The 23,805-nt window shown below is 37.7% G+C and overlaps 1 protein-coding gene across 1 annotated transcript in view; it reads left to right on the top strand.

Annotated features, from left to right (window-relative positions):
* LOC104577439 (zinc finger RNA-binding protein-like) overlaps window positions 1-23,805 on the top strand; it is a 38,459-nt gene that overhangs the window by 10,940 nt on the left and 3,714 nt on the right. Inside the window, exons 3-17 of the mRNA XM_088522837.1 lie at window positions 2,341-2,623; window positions 3,573-3,717; window positions 4,396-4,614; window positions 5,845-6,089; window positions 7,093-7,284; window positions 8,955-9,255; window positions 10,169-10,353; window positions 10,826-10,945; window positions 11,911-12,056; window positions 12,435-12,597; window positions 14,057-14,262; window positions 14,519-14,669; window positions 16,095-16,236; window positions 21,142-21,239; window positions 22,059-22,154. Of these exons, the coding sequence (XP_088378963.1) occupies window positions 2,341-2,623; window positions 3,573-3,717; window positions 4,396-4,614; window positions 5,845-6,089; window positions 7,093-7,284; window positions 8,955-9,255; window positions 10,169-10,353; window positions 10,826-10,945; window positions 11,911-12,056; window positions 12,435-12,597; window positions 14,057-14,262; window positions 14,519-14,669; window positions 16,095-16,236; window positions 21,142-21,239; window positions 22,059-22,154 (2,692 nt within the window). The remainder of the gene's footprint in view (window positions 1-2,340; window positions 2,624-3,572; window positions 3,718-4,395; window positions 4,615-5,844; window positions 6,090-7,092; window positions 7,285-8,954; window positions 9,256-10,168; window positions 10,354-10,825; window positions 10,946-11,910; window positions 12,057-12,434; window positions 12,598-14,056; window positions 14,263-14,518; window positions 14,670-16,094; window positions 16,237-21,141; window positions 21,240-22,058; window positions 22,155-23,805) is intronic.

Raw genomic sequence — 23,805 nt, 5'->3', positions numbered from 1 at the left:
TGACTTCGAAAGAATCATTTGTCTCACGAATGAAAATTAGAAGTTGTGCAGAATCACGAACATCATTGCTTTCGTCGAGCGCCAATGAGAAATAGCAAAGTTTTTTTGAGGAGTTTTGCAACTGCAGATTCAAATTTTCCCCCATTTCTTCAATCCTTCGTGTCATTGTAGGTCCTGAAAAACTCACGGCACTAAAGAAATCCGCCTTCTCTGGACACATCTCTTTGGCAACAGAAAGAAGGCATTCTTTAACAAATTCTCCCTCTAGGAATGCTCTGCAAGGGGGCGCTATGAGCTTGGCAACTCGATAGCTTGCTCGAAGTGATGATATATTGAGCTGCTTTTGCTTCACAGAAGTATTTTGCTGAGTTGTCAATCCATGTTTCAGTCTTACTATTTTATCTTTTCTCACTTGTCCGACCAAAGCATCATATTTATCTTTATGTTGAGTTTCGTAGTGTCGACGCAAATTGTATTCCTTGAACACAGACACTGAATTCTGGCATATCAGACAAACGGCTCTTTCTTTGTACTCCGTGAAAAAATAATCAGAAATCCACTTTTCTTGGAATACCCTGCACTCGGAGTCAGTGTTTCTTTGTTTTGACATGATGGTGCGCACGCTTCCCACTGGTGCTGGCTTGCTTGTCCTGCCTGGGAGCTGGAGGGAGGGAGGGAGAGACGGGGGAGCCGCCCACCTCGCTGATGCCGCCGCCCCCCTCCTCAGCCCGGCCGCGCAGCCCGGAAAGGGTGGCCAGAAGGGACCGGGGAGGGGGAGGGGGCGGCGGCGCGGTTTGTAGCCGAGAGGCGCCCCCTGAGGGGGCAGGTCGAGGACGAGGCGCTGGTTTCAGCCCAGTCCCGGCGGGTGCTTGGGGGCTGCGGAGGCCGGCGCGCGGATTAAGTGGCAGGAAGTCATCTGCGGCTGCTTGGTTTCCCCCCCCCCCCCAACCCCCGGCGGGGGAGGGGCGGTTCTGTAAATACCGGCGGGCCGGATTGAGGACCCTGGGGGGGGGCGTATCCGGCCCGCGGGCCGTAGTTTGAGGACCCCTGCCCTAGGGATTGGTCTTGAGTCTGCCCTTAATATTTTCCTTAGTACATCATGTCATTATATTTATTGCAAAGGAAGTATTGTCAATACAGAGGTAGCTTTACAATAAGACTGCTCTGAGGAAGCTAGACTGGACAGAAAATAGTGTGTGTAGGAGGAGCAGATGCCACTTCTAATACTTCATCTTGCATGTAGTTCTTCTTGTACATGTTCAAGAAAGAAGAGTAGACAGTAGTAGAGTGGGTAGAAAGATGGTGAAAGAGCAGATAGTACTGACTGGGCAAGAAAGACAGAAGGTAGGGAGTCTGACAAAGTACTCTGGATAGAGATAAGTTGATATAGGCAAAGGTGATGAGGCACTAAGCACCAAACAAGGATAAAAACTTGTAAGTTAAATAATAAAGCTAGTGCAAAAATGTATTTAAAATAATTACATGAACATGTCCAGTTTTCACAATGACAAATTCAGATAAAAATATGAGACATACAAGTAGAAGAGTCACGAAAACATCTTTCATGAGCATCATATCTGCAGTAAAATGTTACTGTTTCTGGTGGTCATGTTGGAAAGCATATTGCACTCTTCAGGGAAGATTGCCAGGGCGGTGGTAGCAGTCGTCTTCCTTGAGTTGACTGGCTGTTTTTCTGATGCTTTGTGTTGTGGGGCAGTGAGCTCCTGCATGAATGAGGCCAATTTATGCTAGTGCAGACTTTTGTGGGGAAAACCTCTTATCAGGTTTTTTTTTTTTTTTTTTTTTTTAAGTATCTCTGCCAGAAGTTGTAAGCTAATTTTCATGGGAGTCTTTAGAATCTCATTACCTTAATAGTTTATTCAGAAACATCATGCAAGTGCATCAGGTCAGTCATGAGCTTTCACAGAAAAGTAGTGCTTTTTTTTATTATTTTTTTTTATTTGACGAGTTATGTCAGTTTTATCAAAGAACTACTGAAGCGCTTAGACTTGCTCATCATGAAAAGCCCAACGCATTAAGACTGTTGTTATTTTAAATAAAATGCTTTTGTTCCATTGCTTTAAAATAAAGATCTCACTTAAAAGAAAGCCCTTCTCCCTCTCTTAGTATATCTTTATGCACAGAAACTTCAAAACAACAGAGCCTTTTTAAATGGGGCTGGTAATAAAAGCCCTTAAAGTATATAGGTAAATAGATAGCTGTTCCAGGTACATTGTAGAACTGAGAGTGTTAATCAGATTGTGCGGTTTATATGTTTAGGCATTATCTTAGTATGTTGGATCAATCTAATTATTTGCTTGCTGTTCTTTCCCAATATAGCCAGCAGCCAGCTTCAGGGGTAGCCTATTCCCATCCAACTACAGTTGCCAGCTACACTGTCCACCAGGCCCCAGTCGCTGCGCACACTGTTACCGCGGCCTATGCGCCTGCGGCAGCTACAGTTGCCGTAGCCCGGCCTGCGCCAGTAGCTGTTGCAGCTGCTGCAACAGCTGCTGCCTATGGAGGTTACCCTACAGCACACACAGCTACAGATTATGGTTATACACAGAGGCAACAAGAAGCTCCCCCACCACCACCACCTGTCACTACACAGAATTACCAGGTGAGTGTTTAAAAAAATGATTTGTGTCATAGGAATTTTAAAGTATATCTTGTTAAAAGGGGGAGTCTTGTTAAGTAGGATGGTGTGATATTTATATTATCTTTTTTTCATGAATCACAGTTTGAGACAAATTCAGGCTACTCAGTACCTGAAACTGATAGAAAGTGTGAAGTGACGGCAACATCGTATGGCCCATATAGAGGATTATCTCCAGCAGTACTGCAGGATCTAAGGTTTAGACGTTATTACACTATGTGGTGAACTAAGACTTACCTCTGAGTGATTCTGTGAATTGCTGCTGAAAAGGGTAGAACTGTCTCCTGTATGCTAGCCCAGATGTTCAAGTGGCATGCAGAGAGCTGAGTCATGGAACTGATTCAACTGAAAACCCTATTTTAATTAAAAAATGTTCATGGGAGATGGAGCTAGTTCCTTCATCAGAGCACCGGCTGCCACAGGAATTCTAGTATCAAATAAAAGAGGGTAGAAGCTTTGTACTAGGAGAGGAAATACCCTGTCTTCCGTGGCTGAACACACTTGTGAGCTCACTACCTAAAACCTTGTATGACTATGGCCGCTACAGAAGGGAACTGTTTGTCTCTCTTATTCTCACCTGGAGCTCTGCTGACACTTTGCTTTTGTTGTGAATCTAGCATTCAGTGTTCACTGTCAGCCTTTGGATGGGTCAATTCTGAATAATGATGTAATGGAAAATTAACCACCTAAGAAAGTAGCTATCACTGGCTTGATAGGCTAAGCCAAGTTTCTTTCCTCTGCCCAGTGGTGGAGCCCGTAGAAGAGATGGAGGTGGAATCATGCAAGGCTGTGAAAAGAGAGGCAGTGGCACCTTGGGTGTCTTCCTAAATTCACTGGCTTAAGTGTAGTGTGAAATATGTTTTTTGTTGATTTTATGTATTTATTTATTATTATTATTATTATTTATTTCTAGGATTCGTATTCTTATGTTCGATCTACTGCCCCAGCTGTAGCTTATGACAGCAAACAGTACTATCAACAGCCAACAGCAACTGCTGCGGCCGTGGCCGCTGCCGCCCAGCCGCAGCCTTCAGTAGCTGAATCGTACTACCAGACAGGTGGGTGGTGAGCCTCAAACTCCTTTCATGCTGCAATCAGTATATTGCTTTTGTACCTTTAAAACTTTGTCTTTTTATATTTCATGTTATCCTGTTTTTTTTTCTCAGTTTTATCATGTAATCCCTAACTGCATATATATATATATATATATATATATATATATATATATATATATATATATATAAAACCCTAGAACTTGAACATTAGAGAGACATTTGCATGACATTTGCAATCTGTTGAGTTTTGGTGTATTATACAGTACACTCAGAACATATTTCCAGGCAAACTTGACGTTGTTCATTTGCCTGAAAAATTCTGAACTAGGTTGAAAATAGGTCTGTGGAAGGTTCAGGTGATGCTTTGGTTAGAGTTTTTAGCAAAGTTTAAATATGCAGTGTATTTTAGTAAAATGATTGATCAGGTTGTCTGATAAAATGACTGGATAGTTTAAAAAAGGGCTGGGGACCACTCTGAGGCTTACTAGTGCCAACTGTGATGTGATTAAAAAGTTAGTATGATATATAGCTGTGGGAAACAACCATAACTATAAAAAGAAAAGTCCTTGTTTGTTATGTGTTTATTTCCCAGCATGTCATTAAGTACCACTTAATATGGTTCACGCTTCCTCAGCTAAAACATACTTGTTCTTGTACATTTTTATTTTATATCTCAATTAGCTCCAAAAGCAGGATATAGCCAAGGGGCAACTCAGTATACTCAAGCCCAGCAAACACGGCAAGTGACAGCTATAAAACCTGTGACTCCAAGTCCAGCTACAACTACATTTTCTATATATCCAGTATCCTCTACTGTGCAGCCAGTAGCAGCTGCAGCTACTGTTGTTCCATCCTATACTCAAAGTGCAACATACAGTACAACAGCGGTTACTTACTCTGGTAAGATTTTTGCATATTATGTTGCTGGCATATTTGCAGTTGTTGGGGAGAGAACCTAAATGCTCAACATTGTACTGGTTTGTGCTCAATTACATCATAGTCTACTGAGAAGTACTCAGCCATTCAAATCATTACCTTAGCAGACTATTTTGGTACATCTGTGAAAGACTCTTGTGTGCGTTTTTATGTGCCTATTTTGTCACATGTGTGTGACAAAGTATCAGCATTGTGACATGCACAGTGTTTCATGACTTCTAATAAGGAACTGGAGAAGAGATGGTGGATAGAAAAGAGGACACACAAATCTAGCCTAGTGAAATTGGAAGGGATCATGCTGTCATCAAACAGCAGTTGCAAGGATGGGAAGGAGCAATCCACCTCCTCCAATAAATCTTACAAGTTTGGTTGCTTTGACCCAAAATGGGAGGAGAATGGGTTCTAAGAAAGAACTTTCCTTCAAACATCAGAAACTGAAAACCTGATTAGGGAAAGAAAAAAAAAAAAAAAGTTTAGCTTTATAGCCAGATGGTTATAAACTGGCATATTATAGCTACCTTGAACTTTTTGTTTTGTTTTCTGTTTAAAAAGGGATTTTAAGACTTCCTTGAAACAGAACCTGATCAGAGGATTAAAATAGTTGAACTGGTAGATGTAGAAAGTTTATGGGAAAAGTGGCTCAAAGGTATGACAGCCCAGTTTCCTTGATTTATTCAACTTTGATAATCGGAGGAGTGCATAGTCAAGGTGTGCTGCTGAGGTTGTAGTGAGCAAGCAGCTGCTTTGCACTAAAACAATTTAAGTCGGAGGAGTACGATATAATAGCACTATCAAGTTTTGTCTTTAATAAAAGGTTGTCTTCCCTTTTCCTAGATGAGTTTTTCATGAGTCTTCAGGACTTTTGGAACCAGATTTGGTGTGCAACTAACATCATACTTGGTCTTACCAGATGTCTTAGGAAATTTCATATATTCTATAGGGAAGCTTTGATATATCTAAATGCATAACTATATGTCCACAAAGATATGTCTAAGATCAAGTATATTCCTGATAGCATTCCTGGTATGCTCTATTATTTGTACTGTGAAACATATAGAAAAATTAAGGCTACATAAAAAGATCATGATAAATTGCTTCTATCCTGCCCCTCCCCCAACTCTATTATGCAGCATGCTTGACATTAGTGTATTATGTAATTGATACAGCGATATAACATTTATTTTGATCTTTGAGGTACCTCTTATTCTGGCTATGAAGCTGCAGTCTATTCAGCTGCATCGTCCTATTACCAGCAGCAGCAGCAGCAACAGAAACAGGCAGCAGCAGCTGCTGCTGCTGCTGCAACAGCTGCTTGGACAGGGGCCACCTTTACTAAAAAGGCACCATTCCAAAATAAGCAACTGAAACCAAAACAACCTCCCAAACCGCCCCAGATCCACTACTGTGATGTTTGTAAGATCAGCTGTGCTGGACCGCAGGTACCTGTGTTATGTAATATTCTGCTATAAATGTTAATCTCTATTTCTTGTGCTTAAAAAAAATACCTTAAGACTATTTGTTAATTTTTAAAGATATGATTTTGTCCTTTTACTAAAGAAATAGTTAAAGGAAAAGGTGTGCTGTTATAGGAACACTTACTACTACAAGACAAAAAGATGCATTCCCTTAACTCAAACAAGGAAGCTTCAGCTCTGGACTCAGTGCTTTGGACTCCAGAAATATTCTAAAGCTGGCATGTGATCTGCTCTTGATCATAATAACCTTCCTTACTATCAAGAGAATGCTTTGTTCAGAGCTATAGAGATATACACTGAGTGGGAACCCTGCAAATTTATTTGCTTTATTATTGCTTGTATTCCAGCATCTCAGTTTAATTTTGCAGTGAATACAAATGTGTAAAAAGTGGGTATCAGTTCATGCAAAGTGTTCTTAAGATTCTTTGGCCAAAACTGTTCTTTTTCTTTACCTAAAGCTGTTGTTACTTCCCACTCTTTCTGCTCTCCATGTAGCTATTCATGGTATAGGGACAAATCTCAACTTCTACATTTCCATTTCAACATAGCTTTATTTATGTGATACCTTGTTTTGAATTTATTTTTTTTTATTTTTTTTAATCTCTTTGTGATACACTTAATCACTATGGCCTTGCAGTCTAGAGAAAATTCAAAATCAGGAATAGTTCGGCACAATGCAGGAAACTATAGCTGAGATGCGGGATTGAAGAAATGATAAAACAGGAGAAACACCCACACTGTATTACATATAAGTGGAATTTTGATATAGGAGAAGAAAATTTCTTGGTCTTGCAAGTGGTCTGCATATGCCTTAGAGCATGGTATATAGAATAGATGTTCACTGTGCGAAATACTTATACAAAGCATGTGTTTTAACCTATGTTCTACATTACATGTATTCATATGATGAGAGACAGACAGCACAAAGGCAGCTTACTGTGTATGTGTTTTGTCATGTTTGAAACAGACTTATAAAGAACACTTGGAAGGCCAGAAACACAAAAAGAAAGAAGCAGCATTAAAAGCTTCCCAGAACACCAATAACAGCAGCACTTCTGCTCGTGGAACTCAGAATCAGTTGCGCTGTGAACTTTGTGATGTGTCTTGTACAGGAGCAGATGCTTATGCTGCCCATATCCGTGGAGCCAAGCATCAGAAAGTAAGTGCTTTATATATATATATATATATATATATATATGTATATATATATATTAATGCAGAGCGGAGAAAATTCACAGAAACAACATATTTGATATTATTTTGTTTGGGAATGTTCTACTTTTTGTTTTAAGCTCACATCTAAGCTCACTATTAGGAGGGCTTTCCTGGGGAAAGGGGAAAAATTTCTTGGGCACTGTAGAAGATGTATTGAGACAAGTATGAAAATTGTAGCAGGTAAACATTCTATGCTTACCTGCTACAAGTATTGGTAAGTAGCATGCAAGTAGTGTGCTTGTTCTCCCTTGAGTGAGTGCCAAGGGACACAAGAATTGCCTGATGTGCTCTGCAGTTGCGCTACCAACAAACTCTGGCCACATCTTGCTTTTGTGTTGGATGAGACTAAATTATACACCATGCCCAGTGCTCGTTCTTTTGCAAATAAGTTCAGCCATTAATTTTTGGGGTAGTGCCTAGTAATTCCATATGTGTACTATTAAACTTCTGTTTGTAAATTTGAATAGTACTTTATTATCCCAATATACATGAATATAGCTTTCTCTTCCCTTAAGGTAGTTGCTAACACCTGGTAATTTAGGTTGTCATCTCATAGAAATGAAATCACAAAGGACTCCATTATTACTGTTGTACACTTGGAAAAATCTTGTGATTTTAATTTAAAAGTTCTCTTGAAGATTTGCTTAAACTTAAATTCAGGGTGTTGCTTGAATAATAAGTCAGTATCCTAGTAGGAAACACAGAAAAGTCTAAGACTATGTATACATTTGTGTACTTATTATGACTGTGTACGTGTGTGTTACATTGAGGGCATGTTTTAGCAGATTTGTATTTTTATTTATCTCTGCTTTCGTACCTATCACAATCTATAATTTTCATTTTACATACTTCATTCTTATGGACTCTAAGTATTTCAGATTATGATTATCTGTCAGCAAAACAAAATCTTTTCTAACGAGCACATTCTGAAAAGGCTTCTGCTTATTGTTTTTAAGAATAAGCATGTATATTTTTTTCTGCTTTTTTGCTTTCTATGGAGTGGAGTATTAAAGAGCTCCTGAAACACTTGATGCCTTCACATGCCTGGGGGGGGAGAGGAGAGAGGGGAAAAAAAAAAAAAACAGAAAACATTGAGGAATCTCTTCAGTTTTGCTAGTTAACCTAAATATTCTTTCAGTATGAAAGTACTGGTACTAAAATGGAGTTCTCAAATTGAGACAGTGTTGTTGAATCTTGTGTTGTATCACTCTTGTAAACAATATAGGAACCCGAGTAGTTTAACACACTGCTTTTTGGAGTGAGAGAAAAAGACAACCAGGCAACAAAACCCTCGTACTGTAATGATTTGAGCAGAATCCTTCTTTGGGTTTTGCTGGTTTATAAGTTCACTGGTTTTCTGTTCTCATCTGCACAGCTTCTGGCATAAATATCTGAATTTCTAAAGGGAATAAGCTATCTGAAATATATGTCAAAGATTATATAAACTCTTCACATGTAACAGACAAAGTATTACATATCCACTTTTTTCTGCCTGATCTCTCTTTATAAAGAAACAATAACTGATTTGTGTGTTCCATGTCCATAGTGTTTAACAAGTAATTTTTGTAGTTGTCTTGGGGAGATGTTATTATGAATTTCTCTTTATTCTTACAGGTAGTAAAATTGCACACAAAACTTGGCAAACCCATTCCTTCAACAGAACCAAATGTAGTTACCCAGGCTACTTCCTCAACATCTACATCTGCTTCCAAACCAACTGCCTCTGCTTCAAATATAGCAACTAGCAGCACTACTGTGAACTCCTCTGTTGCATCCTCTGCAGTGAAAATTCTTACTCCCACAACAAACACACCACTTAACACGGCGTCCAACAACAAAACAACTTCAACTGCTGCTAATACACCTGTAAAGAAAATATCTACACCGAAGATAAGCTTTGTTGGCAAGTACAGAAGTCAGTCTTTATTTTGAAACCTACCTATTCTATAACCTTTTAAGATCTTAGTGCCGCAGACAAAAGATGTGTTTAGCTAACTTTATGCATGAGTGTAATTCATATGTTTAAGAGGAGCACTGATAGCTTTTGAAAATAAGAATGTGCATAGAAGCTTTGCTTCACAACTGGTATTTTCTGCCCTGTTTTTTTTTTTCCCCTGTCTGGCTTCTCTGGCAGGCTTCTCCCTGCTTCGTGAGAGTATTTCAGTTTCTTACACAGTAGCTTCTGCAGTACAACAGATTATAGTCCAGTTGGTTGCAATTTCATTTTACAGTCTGGCCTGTTAAAGCAGTCTGCTGGCAGTTGGTGACTGAGCAGGTGAATCATCCTTACAACAGTGAACTTTTAAAGTGAACATAACAGACCTCTAGGGATGGGAAGCATCCATTTCAAAACAAGCTGTTATGCTCTTGAAGGAAAACCTGTGCATTTGCAACACTGGAGATATAGGACCTTTGTCAATGCAAACATATGTCTCTGAAGTACTTTTTTGGATCCCCTTTCAAACAACAACAAAAAAATCAGTTATTCAAAAAGGAAATTATTTAAATATATTTTCTGAGTTTCCTTTCATTTCTGTCTCTCCTGAAAAAGCACAAATTGATAAAAATCACAATTGCATAAAGCAGTGATTTTCTTTCTTGCTAAAATCAAGTAGTATTAAGTGTTTAATTAAATTTGAATGTAGTCGAATGTAGTAAAATTTAAACTGTTTAAATGTGTGTTTAAATTGTACCTAGTTTTAGAAGAAAAGTAATGTTTTATCCAGAACATTAATGTTTGTACATACATAAAGTTTCCAGAGTGCATGTTATGTACAATCATATTGTCATTTAATTAAAATTAACAATTTAAAATCTTTGATTTGTAGGTGGTAATAAGCTTCAGACAACAGGAAGTAAACTGGAAGAAATGAAATCAGCTGAAACTGTTAAAGCAGCTCCTGTGCAAACGCAGGAAGCAAAGCCAGAGACAGCATCTGAACCAGTGACTCCCACAGCTCTTGCTGCCTTGCAAAGTGATGTCCAGCCAGTAGGCCATGACTATGTGGAGGAGGTATTGATATGAAAATGCATATTTATAACTAGTTTAGTGAAAAATTGTTCAGGATTATGAAATAAGGTGATGACCCTTCAAAGACACGCACATATGTGTGCTTTTTTTATATTCTGTGTGTTTCTTCTGAGTTCAGTGAGGCACATTCCTTTGGGTGGTTTGATATATGTGGATAAAGTCTGGAGTATCAGAATCTGATGTAAATTTTTCAGCATTTCTAGTTTTCTAAGCATTAGCAGTAATTTGGTATGTTCATATTATGATTTAAAGCTGTGTACTCATTGGGATGGAAGTTACCTGTTACTACGGGGGCTCTGGCAGCATTGGAAGTTCTAATTTGAAACTGTTGTCCCTTAATTATTGCATTAAGTCTTTAGGATGTTTTTTAGATGAGTAGATCAGTGTAATTTATTTGTTTGCTTTGGCTTGAAGGAAAGTAAAAGCCAAATGTGTTATAACTTTATTTTTGTAGGTACGAAATGATGAAGGAAAGGTGATCCGCTTTCACTGCAAACTTTGTGAATGCAGTTTTAATGATCCTAATGCCAAGGAGATGCATTTAAAAGGGAGGCGGCACAGACTGCAGTATAAAGTTAGTAGAAATGCTAATGCTTGTATCTGAAAAACTGCCAGATGTCAGCTGAATGTACTTTTGCATTGCATTTAAAGATTAGTCAAAAACAGTATGTTGACTAAAGAGTATGTTTAAAAAAAAATACCTACTGGCTGATTTTATTTTATTAGGAGTATAATTTTTAAATAAGTAATATTGATCTTGAAGCTAGTTTATTTTTTTTAATTAAACATTTTGAACATTGCTCTTTGCAACATTAAAACATGGTAGAGCATATGCAAGTGACAGTATGTTCTTCAATGTCTTTACCATGAATGGCAAGTAGTATGAAGTAGTGGTGCCCATTGTTTTGGGGAGAGACCACCTAGGCCCTCTGTGGGGATGTTTTCCATGTGTTGGAGGTTTTATCAGTCATGATTGGAGAGACAGCTGTACCACCATACAGTGCACATGTTGATTATTGTAAGATTGCATAGGAAGAATCTTCTGGGGTCACAGAAGATGTAGGAGCCCTGCCCAATGACAAAAAGAATAAAAGAGAGAAAATTGACAGAGAAATGCATTTGGTAACTCTTATTTCTGCCCACCTACAAGGGATCCTTGAGGAAAAGGGCATCAGGAAGTACCTTGCAATTAAAATAACAAGTTTGTTCAGGCTATGGAGTAGGTTTTCTGCTACAGAATTAACAGCTAACTGCTTAATGTTTTACGTAACATTTTATTTTAAGTTATTTTGTTCTGATATAGGTGAAGATGACTTTTATGCTATTTGTAAATATTTGTATTTGTTATTTCTTAATTCTGAAATATTTGATGCTGACTTTTTCTTTAGCTATTCCTTCAATGCAGTTTTAAAACTGTGTTTTACTCCTCTCAATTTTATTGTAAGCTAGTTGTGTTCGTTAAGCATGTCAAAAAAACATCTGTAACCTTTAGATGACATGAAGAAAACCAACATTTCATTCATTATATTTCTGAACTAGAAAAAAGTAAACCCAGACTTACAAGTAGAAGTAAAGCCCAGTATTCGAGCAAGAAAAATTCAAGAAGAGAAAATGAGGAAACAGATGCAGAAGGAAGAATACTGGCGAAGGCGAGAAGAGGAAGAACGCTGGCGGATGGAAATGAGGTAATGCTTGGTGTTTTATCACTGAGACAAAGCTGCAACCAGGTTACCTAAATCGGCTCCACTTCTGTGCATGGTTCTTTGGGATGTCTATTGCAGGAACTCTGTCTTGTTTTAAATCAAATTGTTATAATGCCTCTGATTTGGGTTGGTTGTTTGCTAGTATTCAATCCCTCTGAGGAACGTAGACTTACTAGAATTATTTTGCTATAAACACAGGCTTGCTTTTAAAATAACCATTCATTTTACTTTATGGAGTTTGCTGGTATTTGATTGTGACTAATAGAAATGAGTTAGTGAAGAACATGAAAAAAATTATCTAGAGTAGTTGGAAATACTTAACTGCCTTGTAAAGGGAACTCTTTGGTTCACGCTCTGCAGACGGTATGAAGAGGACATGTACTGGAGGAGAATGGAGGAAGAGCAGCATCACTGGGATGACCGTCGCAGAATGCCAGATGGAGGATATCCTCATGGTCCTCCAGGACCTCTAGGCCTGCTGGGTGTTAGACCAGGAATGTCTCTTCAGCCCCAAGGAGCAGCCGTGAGTTTCTTAACTTAAAATCTTTAAAAGAAGGGAGGGGGAAGCTTACTTATCAGGAGGCACAGTTAAGGAGTGTAACTTAAGGAGCATTGAATAAGTTATCTTCAGGATTTTTTAATAAAGGATTTGGAAAGATGAAAATGTGTTATGTACTAATGAAACTGTATAGATGGACTGGTCTTCCATTTTAAGTCCACCCCTATGATGGGGAATAAAGGATGAGTTGATGACAAATATTGATTCTCCTGAAATACAAGTCATTCTGTGTAATCATCTACTAGACCCTTTTAATCAATTACATATGTGTTATTTTCCTCAAGTGCAGATAACTGGATTGGAGAAGAAAAAAAAAAAAAAAAAAGGTTGCATGATTACTCTCAGAGGATGGTGGGTAGTGGCCCATGCTCTGCCTGGAGGACAGTAACAAGTGGACTGCCCCAGGAGCGAGTCTGTCCTAGGAGCTGTCCTGTTGAACATATTCTCAGTGAGCTGAGAGAGGCAGTGGAGTTTGCAGTCAACACTGAACTGGAGGGACTAGCCAATATGCTTGAGGGCAGGAAGAATATTGTTTATCCAGAGGGACCTTAGGTAAGGCCAGGGAAGGGCCAACAGGAGCCCTATGGAATTCAGCAAGGACAAATGCAGATGGCTGTGCGTGGAATGGAATAACCCCCTGCATCAGTACAGCCCAAGGCCTGGCAGACCAGGGAGCAGCTCTGCTGACAAGGACATGAGGATCTTGCTGGACAATAAGCTGATTGCTGAGCCAGCAGTGTGCCATGGCAGCAAAGGAGGCAAACAGCATCTTGAACTGTATTAACAGTAGTTGTAGGCACATGATAGTATTTAGACCTCCTCTAAAATACTGCATCCAGTTTTGGGCTCCCCAGTACAAGAAAGGCATTGCTTAAGCTGGAGTGGGTTCAGCATAGGCCACCAGGATGTCAGGAGCAGATGCCCTGTAAGGCGAGGCTGAGGGATCTGGGCTTGTTCAGCCTGCAGAAGAGATGTCTTTGAGGGAACCTGGTAGCCTTCCAAATACCATTGGGATACAAAGATGGAGTTATACTTTGTAGTGCTAGAAGGTGAGAGGGTGAGATACAGCTGGCCTAAAATGAAACAAGAACGGTTCAGACAAGATACAAGACATAATGTTTTCACTGTGATGATGAAAGCATTAGACATTGGTTGCACCAGAGAGATATTGCAGTCTGTCTTTGAAGGTTTTCAAGACTTGACTGGATATCAAGTCCTGAGCAACAGGATCTGGTTTCATAGGTGACCCTGCTTTACACAGAAGGTTGGAAAAGAGACGCTTCAGTTTGCATCAATGAATAATTATGCAGCTATTTCCCAATGAACAGAAGGATAATAGATATTTATACTGAGGGCAGGGGCATCTGAACTGTGAACTTCCAAGGACACACAGATTTCAGAATTACACTTTTTCTCCATTTAGCCTCTACGCCGGCCAGACTCCTCTGATGACCGCTATGTGATGACCAAACATGCAGCAATATATCCAACAGAGGAGGAGCTTCAAGCAGTGCAAAAAATTGTTTCTATTACTGAGCGTGCTTTGAAACTTGTTTCTGACAACATGACTGACCATGAAAAAAGCAAGAACAAAGAGGGAGATGATAAGAAAGATGGCAGTAAAGACAGGTGTGTATATACATTATTATTATTATTATTATTATTTAAGAATTTCCATCTTTTATTTCTGAACTCCTTATGTTTTTCCTTGCATCATCCTCAGTGCTTTCAGATTCTGTTCCGTTAACATTTTGATAAGGCATATGCCGCTGTGGCCTCAAGAGTAGGTGGAATACTCTGTTTTATTTCACTTTTCTATTTTCAGAATTATTATTTTTTAAATATTATTTTAAATGCAACTTTTAACTGTAAATTCATTTTGCAGAGCTTTGAAAGGAGTTTTACGGGTAGGCGTTTTGGCTAAAGGTTTGCTGCTCCGTGGAGACCGAAACGTCAACCTTGTTTTGCTGTGTGCTGAGAAGCCTTCAAAGACATTACTCAGTCGTATTGCGGAAAGTCTTCCCAAGCAACTTGCAGTAAGTAGAGTTTAGGTTTGGATTTTAGATTTTTATAAAGGTATTGTAAAAATCTGTCCAAAAGTCAAACCCATCTGCAGGATTGACTACTATGTTTCATAGTTCAGGTTCAGTAACTTGTTTTCATTTCCTGGGTGCTTCCATCAGCGTTCAGTGACCATGCTGTGTTTTGCTCTCTGTATGTTCTATGAAAAGGGATTCAGTTCCCAAGTGTATAGGTGTTTACGTTAGTGGTTTAGTATCAGTTGCCATTGAATAGAATTTATTTAATCAGGAAATAGAAATTAGCACATTGTTGTTCAGACAGTAAAGATGAGAAACCGAAGTAGCTTGTGTATTGTTGCAGCAGTATCAGGAGACTTGCTGCCTGAAGGTCACTCCTCTGTTAATGCTAGTGTCCACCCCCCCCAATTTATACATCAGCACGTTGATATTCACAATTAAGTTAACAAAGCAAGACTTGTAATATTTTTTTAATTTGGCATCTTAAAAAAAATATCTTAGACTCATTAGATTAGATTCTGTTGAATTCTGATAAACCATTTGTTATATTTCCACAAGAAATGAGAGTACAGAAGAAAGTTGTTTTCTCCATTATTTGCTGCTATACAAAGCCAAACCTTCACTGTCTTGTTACAGCATGGCAAAATGCTTGACAAAAACAGTGGTATGGTAAAAACATTAGCAGGCACAGATTAACTAGACAATAGTGTTAATTTTCCTCTTTTTCAAAGTATAAAAGCAAAATAAAATTTAAAAACTGCTTTTTGGAGAAACCACTTGTCCCTCTAGTTTGTGGAGGGGGGTGACAGAGGTGCCTACAACTTTCTCTTAAGGGTATTTGGAACTATTACATCTGCTTGTAAGAAGCAGCCCAGCATAACTACTCTGTTACACTTTCACTGTCCCCTGGTATTTACCTTGCCCTCTGCTCTCATTGGAGCTTGTCTGGCAGTCAAGGTTGGATTGCATCTAGCAATACTCTGGAATTGGAAAGAGAAGAATCACTGCAGCTCTGTGCTTTTCTTTCAAAGGCACCTGTGTTTTTTGGAGAAACATACCCAGCTTGAAATTTCAAGTGGCTCTGAGTCTTTTCTTTTATTCTGTTTTTAATTGTAATCTTAAATACTGTCAAGACTTTTTAGTTTGTGTATAAATTTCCTTTCTGGGTATTTTTTTTTCCCTTTTGCATGCTTGGTGACTGTTATGAATTTTCATTAGTGGTTTGGAAGCAGTGTGCAAATTCATATATTTTAATTACTTATACTGTTATTTCTTAAAATACAGAAGTGTCTGTTTCATGTACTTATATTGCATTTCTGTCTTTCTATTAGAAAGACTAGGTTCAAAACAGTTTTCTTTCCCATGCTGTTCCCATACTATACTTGGCCAAATGCTAACAACAATTTCTTTCTTGATATTTAGGTAATAAGTCCTGAGAAATATGATATCAAGTGTGCAGTACCAGAAGCAGCAATAATTCTAAATTCATGCGAGGAACCCAAAATGCAAGTTACTATCACACTGACGTCTCCAGTCATTCGGGAGGAGAACATGAGGGATGGAGGTTGGGAAGTTGTGAAAGATGTTGCTTCTTTGTTACCCGTTTTCATATGTTTATCCATTCTGCTTATGATGGCGTTAAGTCCTGGAAGGCAACATGCTGGCACAATTTACTTATTTGATGGAAACCTTGTTTTTCAGGAACTAGTTTCAGTATAGAACAGTTGATTAAAATAAATGCTTATGTGATGCATTTATTATTATTATTATTATTATTATTATTATTATTATTATTTTAATTCTACCTTTATGTCCAACCTCAGCTTTCTGGAAAAGGTAAAAACTTGACTATTTTTCCCCTCTTATAAAATTATGTGGAAAAGTAAATATTTTGCAGCAAGTGACTTTCTAGAGAAGTTTTGCCATAAGAGAAAGACTGAATACTTTTAGAAAACTGAATCACAGGTTTTGGGGGTTACACTGGATCACTGTTTTTCTATCACTAGCACATTCCAAATGGCAGTGCCACTTAAAGTGTGCTTGTGTAATACTACTATGGTACCGATGCTTCTGACTTTATAAAAGATTTTTTTTTCCAGCTCTCTGAGGTTGCTCTTTAATCTGGAGTAGTTTTTAGTATATTTAGGCTCCTGGACTTACAATCAGTAACAGAATAGTACCATGAGAAATTACGTTGTCATTGAGCTGAAGCAGAAGGCAGAACTTGTGAATCCATTTTCATTCCCGAAGTACACAATTTCTCTGGTGCCAGCAGTGTTGCTTTAGGGTCTGTTCTGTAACACTTTTAAAGCTCCAAAAGCTTTTAAGCCAGCAAGCATGATTGTTTGCCATACATTGGTTCTTTTTGTTTATGGGTCAGATAAAATTAAGTTTTGTTTCCTTTTTAATTCTGTATCTTCATAGTTGAAAGAGATTGTGGCAGACAAGGTTCTGGTGTTTGACTATGAACCTGCAAATAGGAAATCTGGAGCTATCACTTAACACTTCTCATATGCAGGTTGAAAAATTGTTTGTGTGCATGTATAGATGTGCTTGTTTATATACATATTTCTATAAGCCACAGACTTTTTAATTTCATCTCATCATTACATGTCCTCTAAAATACCTGAGGCTTTATAGTGCATAAGTAAAGGTTCTGTAACTGCGTATCATAGGCACGCTGTGTTATCCAAGTCGTCCTACGTAATCACAAAACAAAATTTCAAGATGCATTCTCTCATTTGAATGACTTCTGAAAAGTCTTAGTGCCCTGTACGTGATTTTTAAGCTGCATGTGTCATTCCTAGCTATAAACACTTTGTGTGTGAACTGACACACCCAACCAGTTCTGCTTTTCTTTTGACAAAAATACAAGTAAAATGGCTTGTCTCTGCTGAATCAGACTTAGCATATCACGTAAAGTCATAAGGAATACTTTAACATAATAGATTTGATTATTAAATTAGATTAACCCTTTAATGAAATTAACTTTATCCTGTTTATTTCTTTATGTACTGTGCCAAAGTGCAATATCGATTCCTGCTACAGAACTCAATTTCAATGAAGTTGTTTCTGGCATAAAATTCTGTAATATAGAGTTAAAACAAATCTTAAATGCTTACAATCAATCCCTTAATTTAAGCCTCCTAAGGGAAACAAATTGTATTTTTTGTCTGACCCACCCTTGAGTTAAAATGATACATTCTGAGTTTATTCGCTGCTGAATGCAGTACTGCCTTTGGGCAAGCAAAATCAAATTTGATTTCTCTTCAAGACACTGAGCAGTATAAAATGGATGTGCAGAAAAGTTGCTTTTGAAACTAGAGGAAAATAGATGACTGAGCTGCAAATTATTGCAGCAAAATAAGGCTTTATTATGAAGGTTACTGCTTATTTGCAGCAGAGTAACAATATGGATTTGTACTCCTTTCTTACTGCAGTTTCTAATGCTCTGTGTCTTACAATGGTTTAAAGTTTGGGGGGTTTTTAGCTCGCTTGGGGAGCTAGTTCAGGAGATAAGGAAGGCTTTACCAGAAGAATCAGTTTGAGTAAAGATGACTGAGACTTGCACGTGAGTTAGAATCATGTTTGATGTGTAATTATACCATTACATAATAAAAGACTAAAAAAAAAAAATGCAATGTAAAATAAAATTGTTAACCGCATAGCTACTGTTCCTTGCAGTATTGTGCGTTTGACAGTTTCCTGATTGGATATATTCAAAGTGCTCTAACTCCTGCTGTGGAATCCTTCCTTCAGCAAACACAACATATATATTTCTAAACACATATATGTGTGCATGTGTGTTTATTTTTTTTATCCTTAGCTAACAGCCCCGGTCCAAAGCCTTCTAGCAGAGGGACTGGATTCTTGTCAGGGGTTGCTGCCAAGACATCGGAAGGATTTTTGACCAAGGTTTTCTAAAGCTCGGTGTCACACCTGCCATGCTTTCCAAAGGGAGGGGGTTTGGATGCATAGTCCTAGCATCTGCTGTTACTTTGTGTTTTTTGGGGGGGTTTTGGGTTTTTTTTTTTTTCTCCCTTTCTGTCTTTGTCTCTCTCCTAGAATTAAGCAGTGTTCGCACTAGTTTTGAAATAGTTGACTGGGTAACATGTATTTCACATAATAAAACTTAACAAATTTGATATACCTGTTAACTTTTAATGAAGAAGTAGTGCGAACACAGCATGTCTAACTGAAGATTAACCCCTTATCTTTAGGTTAACAATAGAGTAAGTCATATAGGGTAAGAATTTGCACTTGAGTTTTGTAAATTAATTTAGCTTTTGACTTATCTTAAGAGGAATGTAGGTTAGGAGTTTGAATTTAGTTAAATAGTCCTTAAGGGGTTAATCCTGAAATGTGAAACTGAAGCAAAAATCCACAGATTAAAATTTACAGGAGTTTCATTAATTTATAGTAAATTTATTCTAGGTGCAAAAGGTGCCTTGACAAATTCCAACTTTCACAGTATTTTTAAATTTCAAGGTTTTTATATGATTTCAATTGCTAATAGCACATTTCAAATCTGTTTCCAGCACTGAGGAAGCTTGTCTCCTGTGCACTTACAATGTAACCGTTTTTTAGTAAAAATATTTTCCAAAATAAAACTTTTCAGAGGTAGAGGTCAAGTAATTGGAGTCTCAAATTATAGCAAATTATTGTGCTAAAAGATTGCACAGTCACCCATTTGCATATCAGTTTTTAGACAAATGTAAATAATTACTTAAGCTACTAGGCCCAACAAACCCATGTTTTTATTTTAAACTTCTCAATCTTACTTTGCCACTGTGTTCCTGCTGTGAGTTTTCTCTAAATGTATTCCTTGTCTCTTATATTCAAGTTGTACTTGTTTCATTGGTTATCTTACCTGGCACTGCTCTTGGCTAGGTTTGTTATTTTTTTTGAATGAAATACCACTTTAAATGTCTTCATTTGGTCTGTAAGTGCCTTGTTAGTGCAGTTTTTCTTCATTCCTTCATTTTTTCATTCATACTATTTTTAGTCCTATGCCAAGCAATAAAAATAACCTTAATTAAAAAAGAGAGCAAAAAGTCTGAATAGTAGTACTTTAGATAAAATTTAATCATTACATTGCAAAGTTACAGCAACATCTTTGTTTGTAGCTTTTTAGCTCCTCTTATATTCAAGTAGCCTACTTTTATTTATTTGATATTTGTGCATAAATAGGTGATTTCAGATCTTTTTCTCGGCAGCATCCTTAAAAGCTGCTCCTGGTTGGTAGCTTTCATGAGTCTCAATATGCCTTTAAAAACCTTGATTTTCTGGCTTATCTAAATTTGCATTTTAACTGCAGTAAACTGTATTGCTTCATCAGGCCACTCCTGTGAAGCACCATTGTGGGAGGCTTTCAGTTTGTTTCTCTGCGTAGTGCATCTCCGATGATGCTGCCAGAATACTTTGTTTTGTCACAACAGTCATTTCTATAAATATCAAAGCAAATAAATAAATAAATAAAGCTTATCACTGCATTAATGCATATAATACTTTTTTAAGTACCCGAAGATACAGTTTCTGGTTGTTTAGTGGTTCCTGTTTCGTTGATTAAACCACTTCCAAAAGGGCTTTTGGTCTCTTTCATTCAGTGGAATGTAACAATAAACTTGGTATCTTCAGCTTTTTTTTTTTCTTTTTTTTAAAGATTTTAATATGCAAAATCTAGTATATTTTCTTTCTTTCAGACTTTCTGCTTTATTTTTAAACTATTCCTTGCTTTTCTTTTTCATGCTGAATCTTAAGTAAAACAGTCCCCTTTTGCAGCTTTCTTTGCATCCTAAGTAATGTTGGACCACACAGATCATGGGTTGAGGTATTGATAAACGCAAGTTAAAGGATATGGCTCTATAAGGTGATAGAACTCTCCTACCGAAGAGCATTTAACATTCCTTTAGTCAGTCTTTAAAGCAAAATCATTTCCATTTAAAGATTAAATTGCTACAGAAATAACACCACTACTAAACATTGAGCGCTTTTAAGATTTGTTATACTTAGGACCTTGTCCTAAAAAGATAAACTAAATAACACGACTGCTCACATTTACAGCAAGCTAAGTGAATGTTTCTACTTAGTTAAAGTGGATTTTTGTGTTCCTTTTGTCTTGTGTCGTCTGTGCTGGTGCACTGTTTCCAACCATCCTTCCTTCAATATTTAATTTGAGGGGAAATGCATTTTTCCCAGTGTTAGCTTAAATAAAGAAATACCACGTATTGCATAATCTGCAATGCATTTGATAATATTCTGAGAGCTCAAGTATATCATGCTCTTATCTTGAATCTGGGTTAATGCCCTACTCTTATTTAAATGGATGTTATTGAACACTTGCATTTGTTGGTCAAGGGTCTAAGCTTTAAATGGCATGTGTGACACTGGAGCTACTTTAAGGAAGTGTCTTGCTCACCTGGTCAAACACCCATTCCTCACTGCATTTTGCCAATTCAATCCATTTTAGATGTAACCTCGGGTATGGTGAAAGACCCACCGGACGTCTTGGACAGGCAAAAATGCCTTGACGCTCTGGCTGCTCTACGCCACGCTAAGTGGTTCCAGGTTTGGAACATCATTTTACTTTCTTCTTGTAGCCTTATGAGAGATTAGCTCAGTTGCAATATAAACGTTTATCTGTGAGAAAACACTTGGTGTTGTTCATGCTAATAATGCTTCATATTTTTCTGGTCCCTAAATTTAAATGTAGAAAGTTGAGTATGGAGGAACTGCTTTATGCAGTTATTGCGGATTTGACATGATTTTTTTTTCTGGTCATTGAGAGGCAATGTTGAAAGCTTGACTCGCTTGGGGTCATCATACGTTGTATATTTGTTATATATTCCATAAGGCTGCAGAGTAACTTTGCTTTAAATAATGGAATATGCGTTTAAAGCTTTGTGTTTAGATTTAAGACTTTTTTTCCCATTTCTTTAAGTGCATTAAGTGTAGGGAATGAAAGGTGAGAAGCAACTGTTTGGTTTAGTGACTTTGCATTCTGGCAAAGGCACAATAAAGAAACCAAACAGTTTTCCTTGACCTTTCAGTCTCTATACCTACTTTTTAGACCTTTACTTTATCCTTTTTATTTCTAATATAGAAAGATATTGTATTTATTGTTACAAGCGAACACAGGTCAAAGTGTACAGGGGATCAAGAAATGTTATTCTTGTATAACCTGTGCACTTTGACTTCTACCACCTTAAATTACTAACCCGGTATAAAATACTGCTGTAAATGGCAGCTCAAGGAATAAAGTTATAGAATGATTTGTTTCCATCTTGCATCTGAGCTTCCATTGAACAGTGGTGTTTTAGTCTTTCAACAAGTCCAATTTGCTGATGGGGCTGGGATTAATTAATTTGATTTTGTATCGCTCTCAAGGCTAGAGCTAATGGTCTGCAGTCCTGTGTGATTATCATACGTATTCTTCGTGACCTCTGTCAGCGAGTTCCAACTTGGTCTGATTTTCCACGCTGGGTGAGTAATGTTCTTTTGAATGCACCTTTTTAAAACACATAATAGTACAAGTAGAGGACTGGAGAATGTTGCTGCAGGTTTCAAGTGAAGACTCATTCAAGAAGTAATGAGGGCTTTTATACAGCAAATGATCTAGAGTCCCTCTAACAATTTAATTTATTTTTCTGAGGTTTTGTCATTTGAAGTCAAATTTCTTTTTCCAAAGGTATTTTCCTTTCCTTTTGAATTCTTTGTGTATCTTTATTCTACTGTTTAACACCTTTTTCTTTCTGTAAGGGAATGTAATTATTTCTAATCACCTCCTCTGAATTGCTTGGGCTCTGCTGAAACTAAAAGAGAAAAAAAAAATGTGTGAAATATACCTAGATAGCTCTGTGATAGCAGAGGTGCTGCTTTAAAGATCAAACCTTGGGAGTTCTTGCAGTCATTAAGGTTTTCCTTTTGAAAAAAAATGTCTCAAAATTAGCATTTTACTTTGTATCACTTGGAGCTGATTTCCAAATTGTTCCCATCTACTACTTTTAATTATTGTGCCTGAGCCTTCTCAAAGCATTTCTTTTCCATTGACTATGCTTAAAAAAAAAAAAAATACTCTGTAAGAGTCAAACTCATGCTTCTAATGTTAAATGGATGTTCAGTTCAGGGGACCAGACAAAGTTAGTTTGAAATCTGTGAAATGTGTGTACTGTGGGGCTAAGGCCCTCAGCACTGACCGTTCTGTTTCACAGACCCATTCTCCTGCCCCATACTGCTTGTCAAGGCAGACTTTGCAGTTTTGGTAGGAAGAGCAGAGTGATTGAGTGAGAAATAAGTTTTACAAGTGCATTAGGCTTGCAGAGAATTTTATTGTTTCTGATAATGCCATTTATTTCTTCTGAAAAAAAAAGCAGAATAGATGCACTTTGGGTTTCTAAATATTTAATATGTGTAACATGCAATGCCAGTTTCTATGCTACATTTCCTGAAAGATGCAGTGTGCTAAAAAGAAGGGAGAAATACAGAAGTGCCCTCTTTGTTGCCTTCATGATTGGGAATTTCTGAAGCAAAGACCCCAGCATATTTGTAGAAAAGCATCCTTAAAACTGCTGCAAAATAGGATGGCCTTTCAGGTGGTAGAGGGTGTCTACAAGGTCTGAGAGAGAAATAAAAGTCCCCGTGATGTGCCTGGCTGCAGCAGGAAGAAGGACACAGGCCATTAAATTTACTCCTGTACTTTCTTAGAAGGCGTCAGATCAATCAGTGGGGATAGACTCCTTGGTGTCCCTTTATTGCTGAGCATCAATTTGTCTTTACTCTCTGCACAAGGTGGTGTGGAGAGTTACTACTTAACAACTTTCAATAGATGTTACATGTGAAAACCAAGAATAAAGCTTTAACTATTTAAAATAAAGTGTGTATGTGGAAGGTCAAGGAGGAGACTTGTTATGCTTTGGGACTTCTCTGCAGTTGCTGATAGTCTGCAAGAGACTATCACCCAGAACCTCTAGGGAACACAGAATGGCTCTTTATTGATGTATAGTGTGTGTGGACACAAATCTTCTCCGTTCCACTCCTTAACCTAGTCTGGATGTACTTTATTGACATGGCAGATGATCAATCTGTTCTGAGGCAAGCAGATGATTTGCAAGTTGCAAATCTGAGACTGACTGGA

This window comes from Tinamus guttatus, unplaced genomic scaffold (genome assembly GCF_059628265.1).
Source record: "Tinamus guttatus ecotype Peru unplaced genomic scaffold, ASM5962826v1 Tinamus_guttatus_pri_ptg000168l, whole genome shotgun sequence".
NCBI classification, from domain to species: domain Eukaryota; kingdom Metazoa; phylum Chordata; class Aves; order Tinamiformes; family Tinamidae; genus Tinamus; species Tinamus guttatus.
Note: the sequence above shows the minus strand (reverse complement) of the source record. Positions and strands in the feature narration are given on the sequence as shown.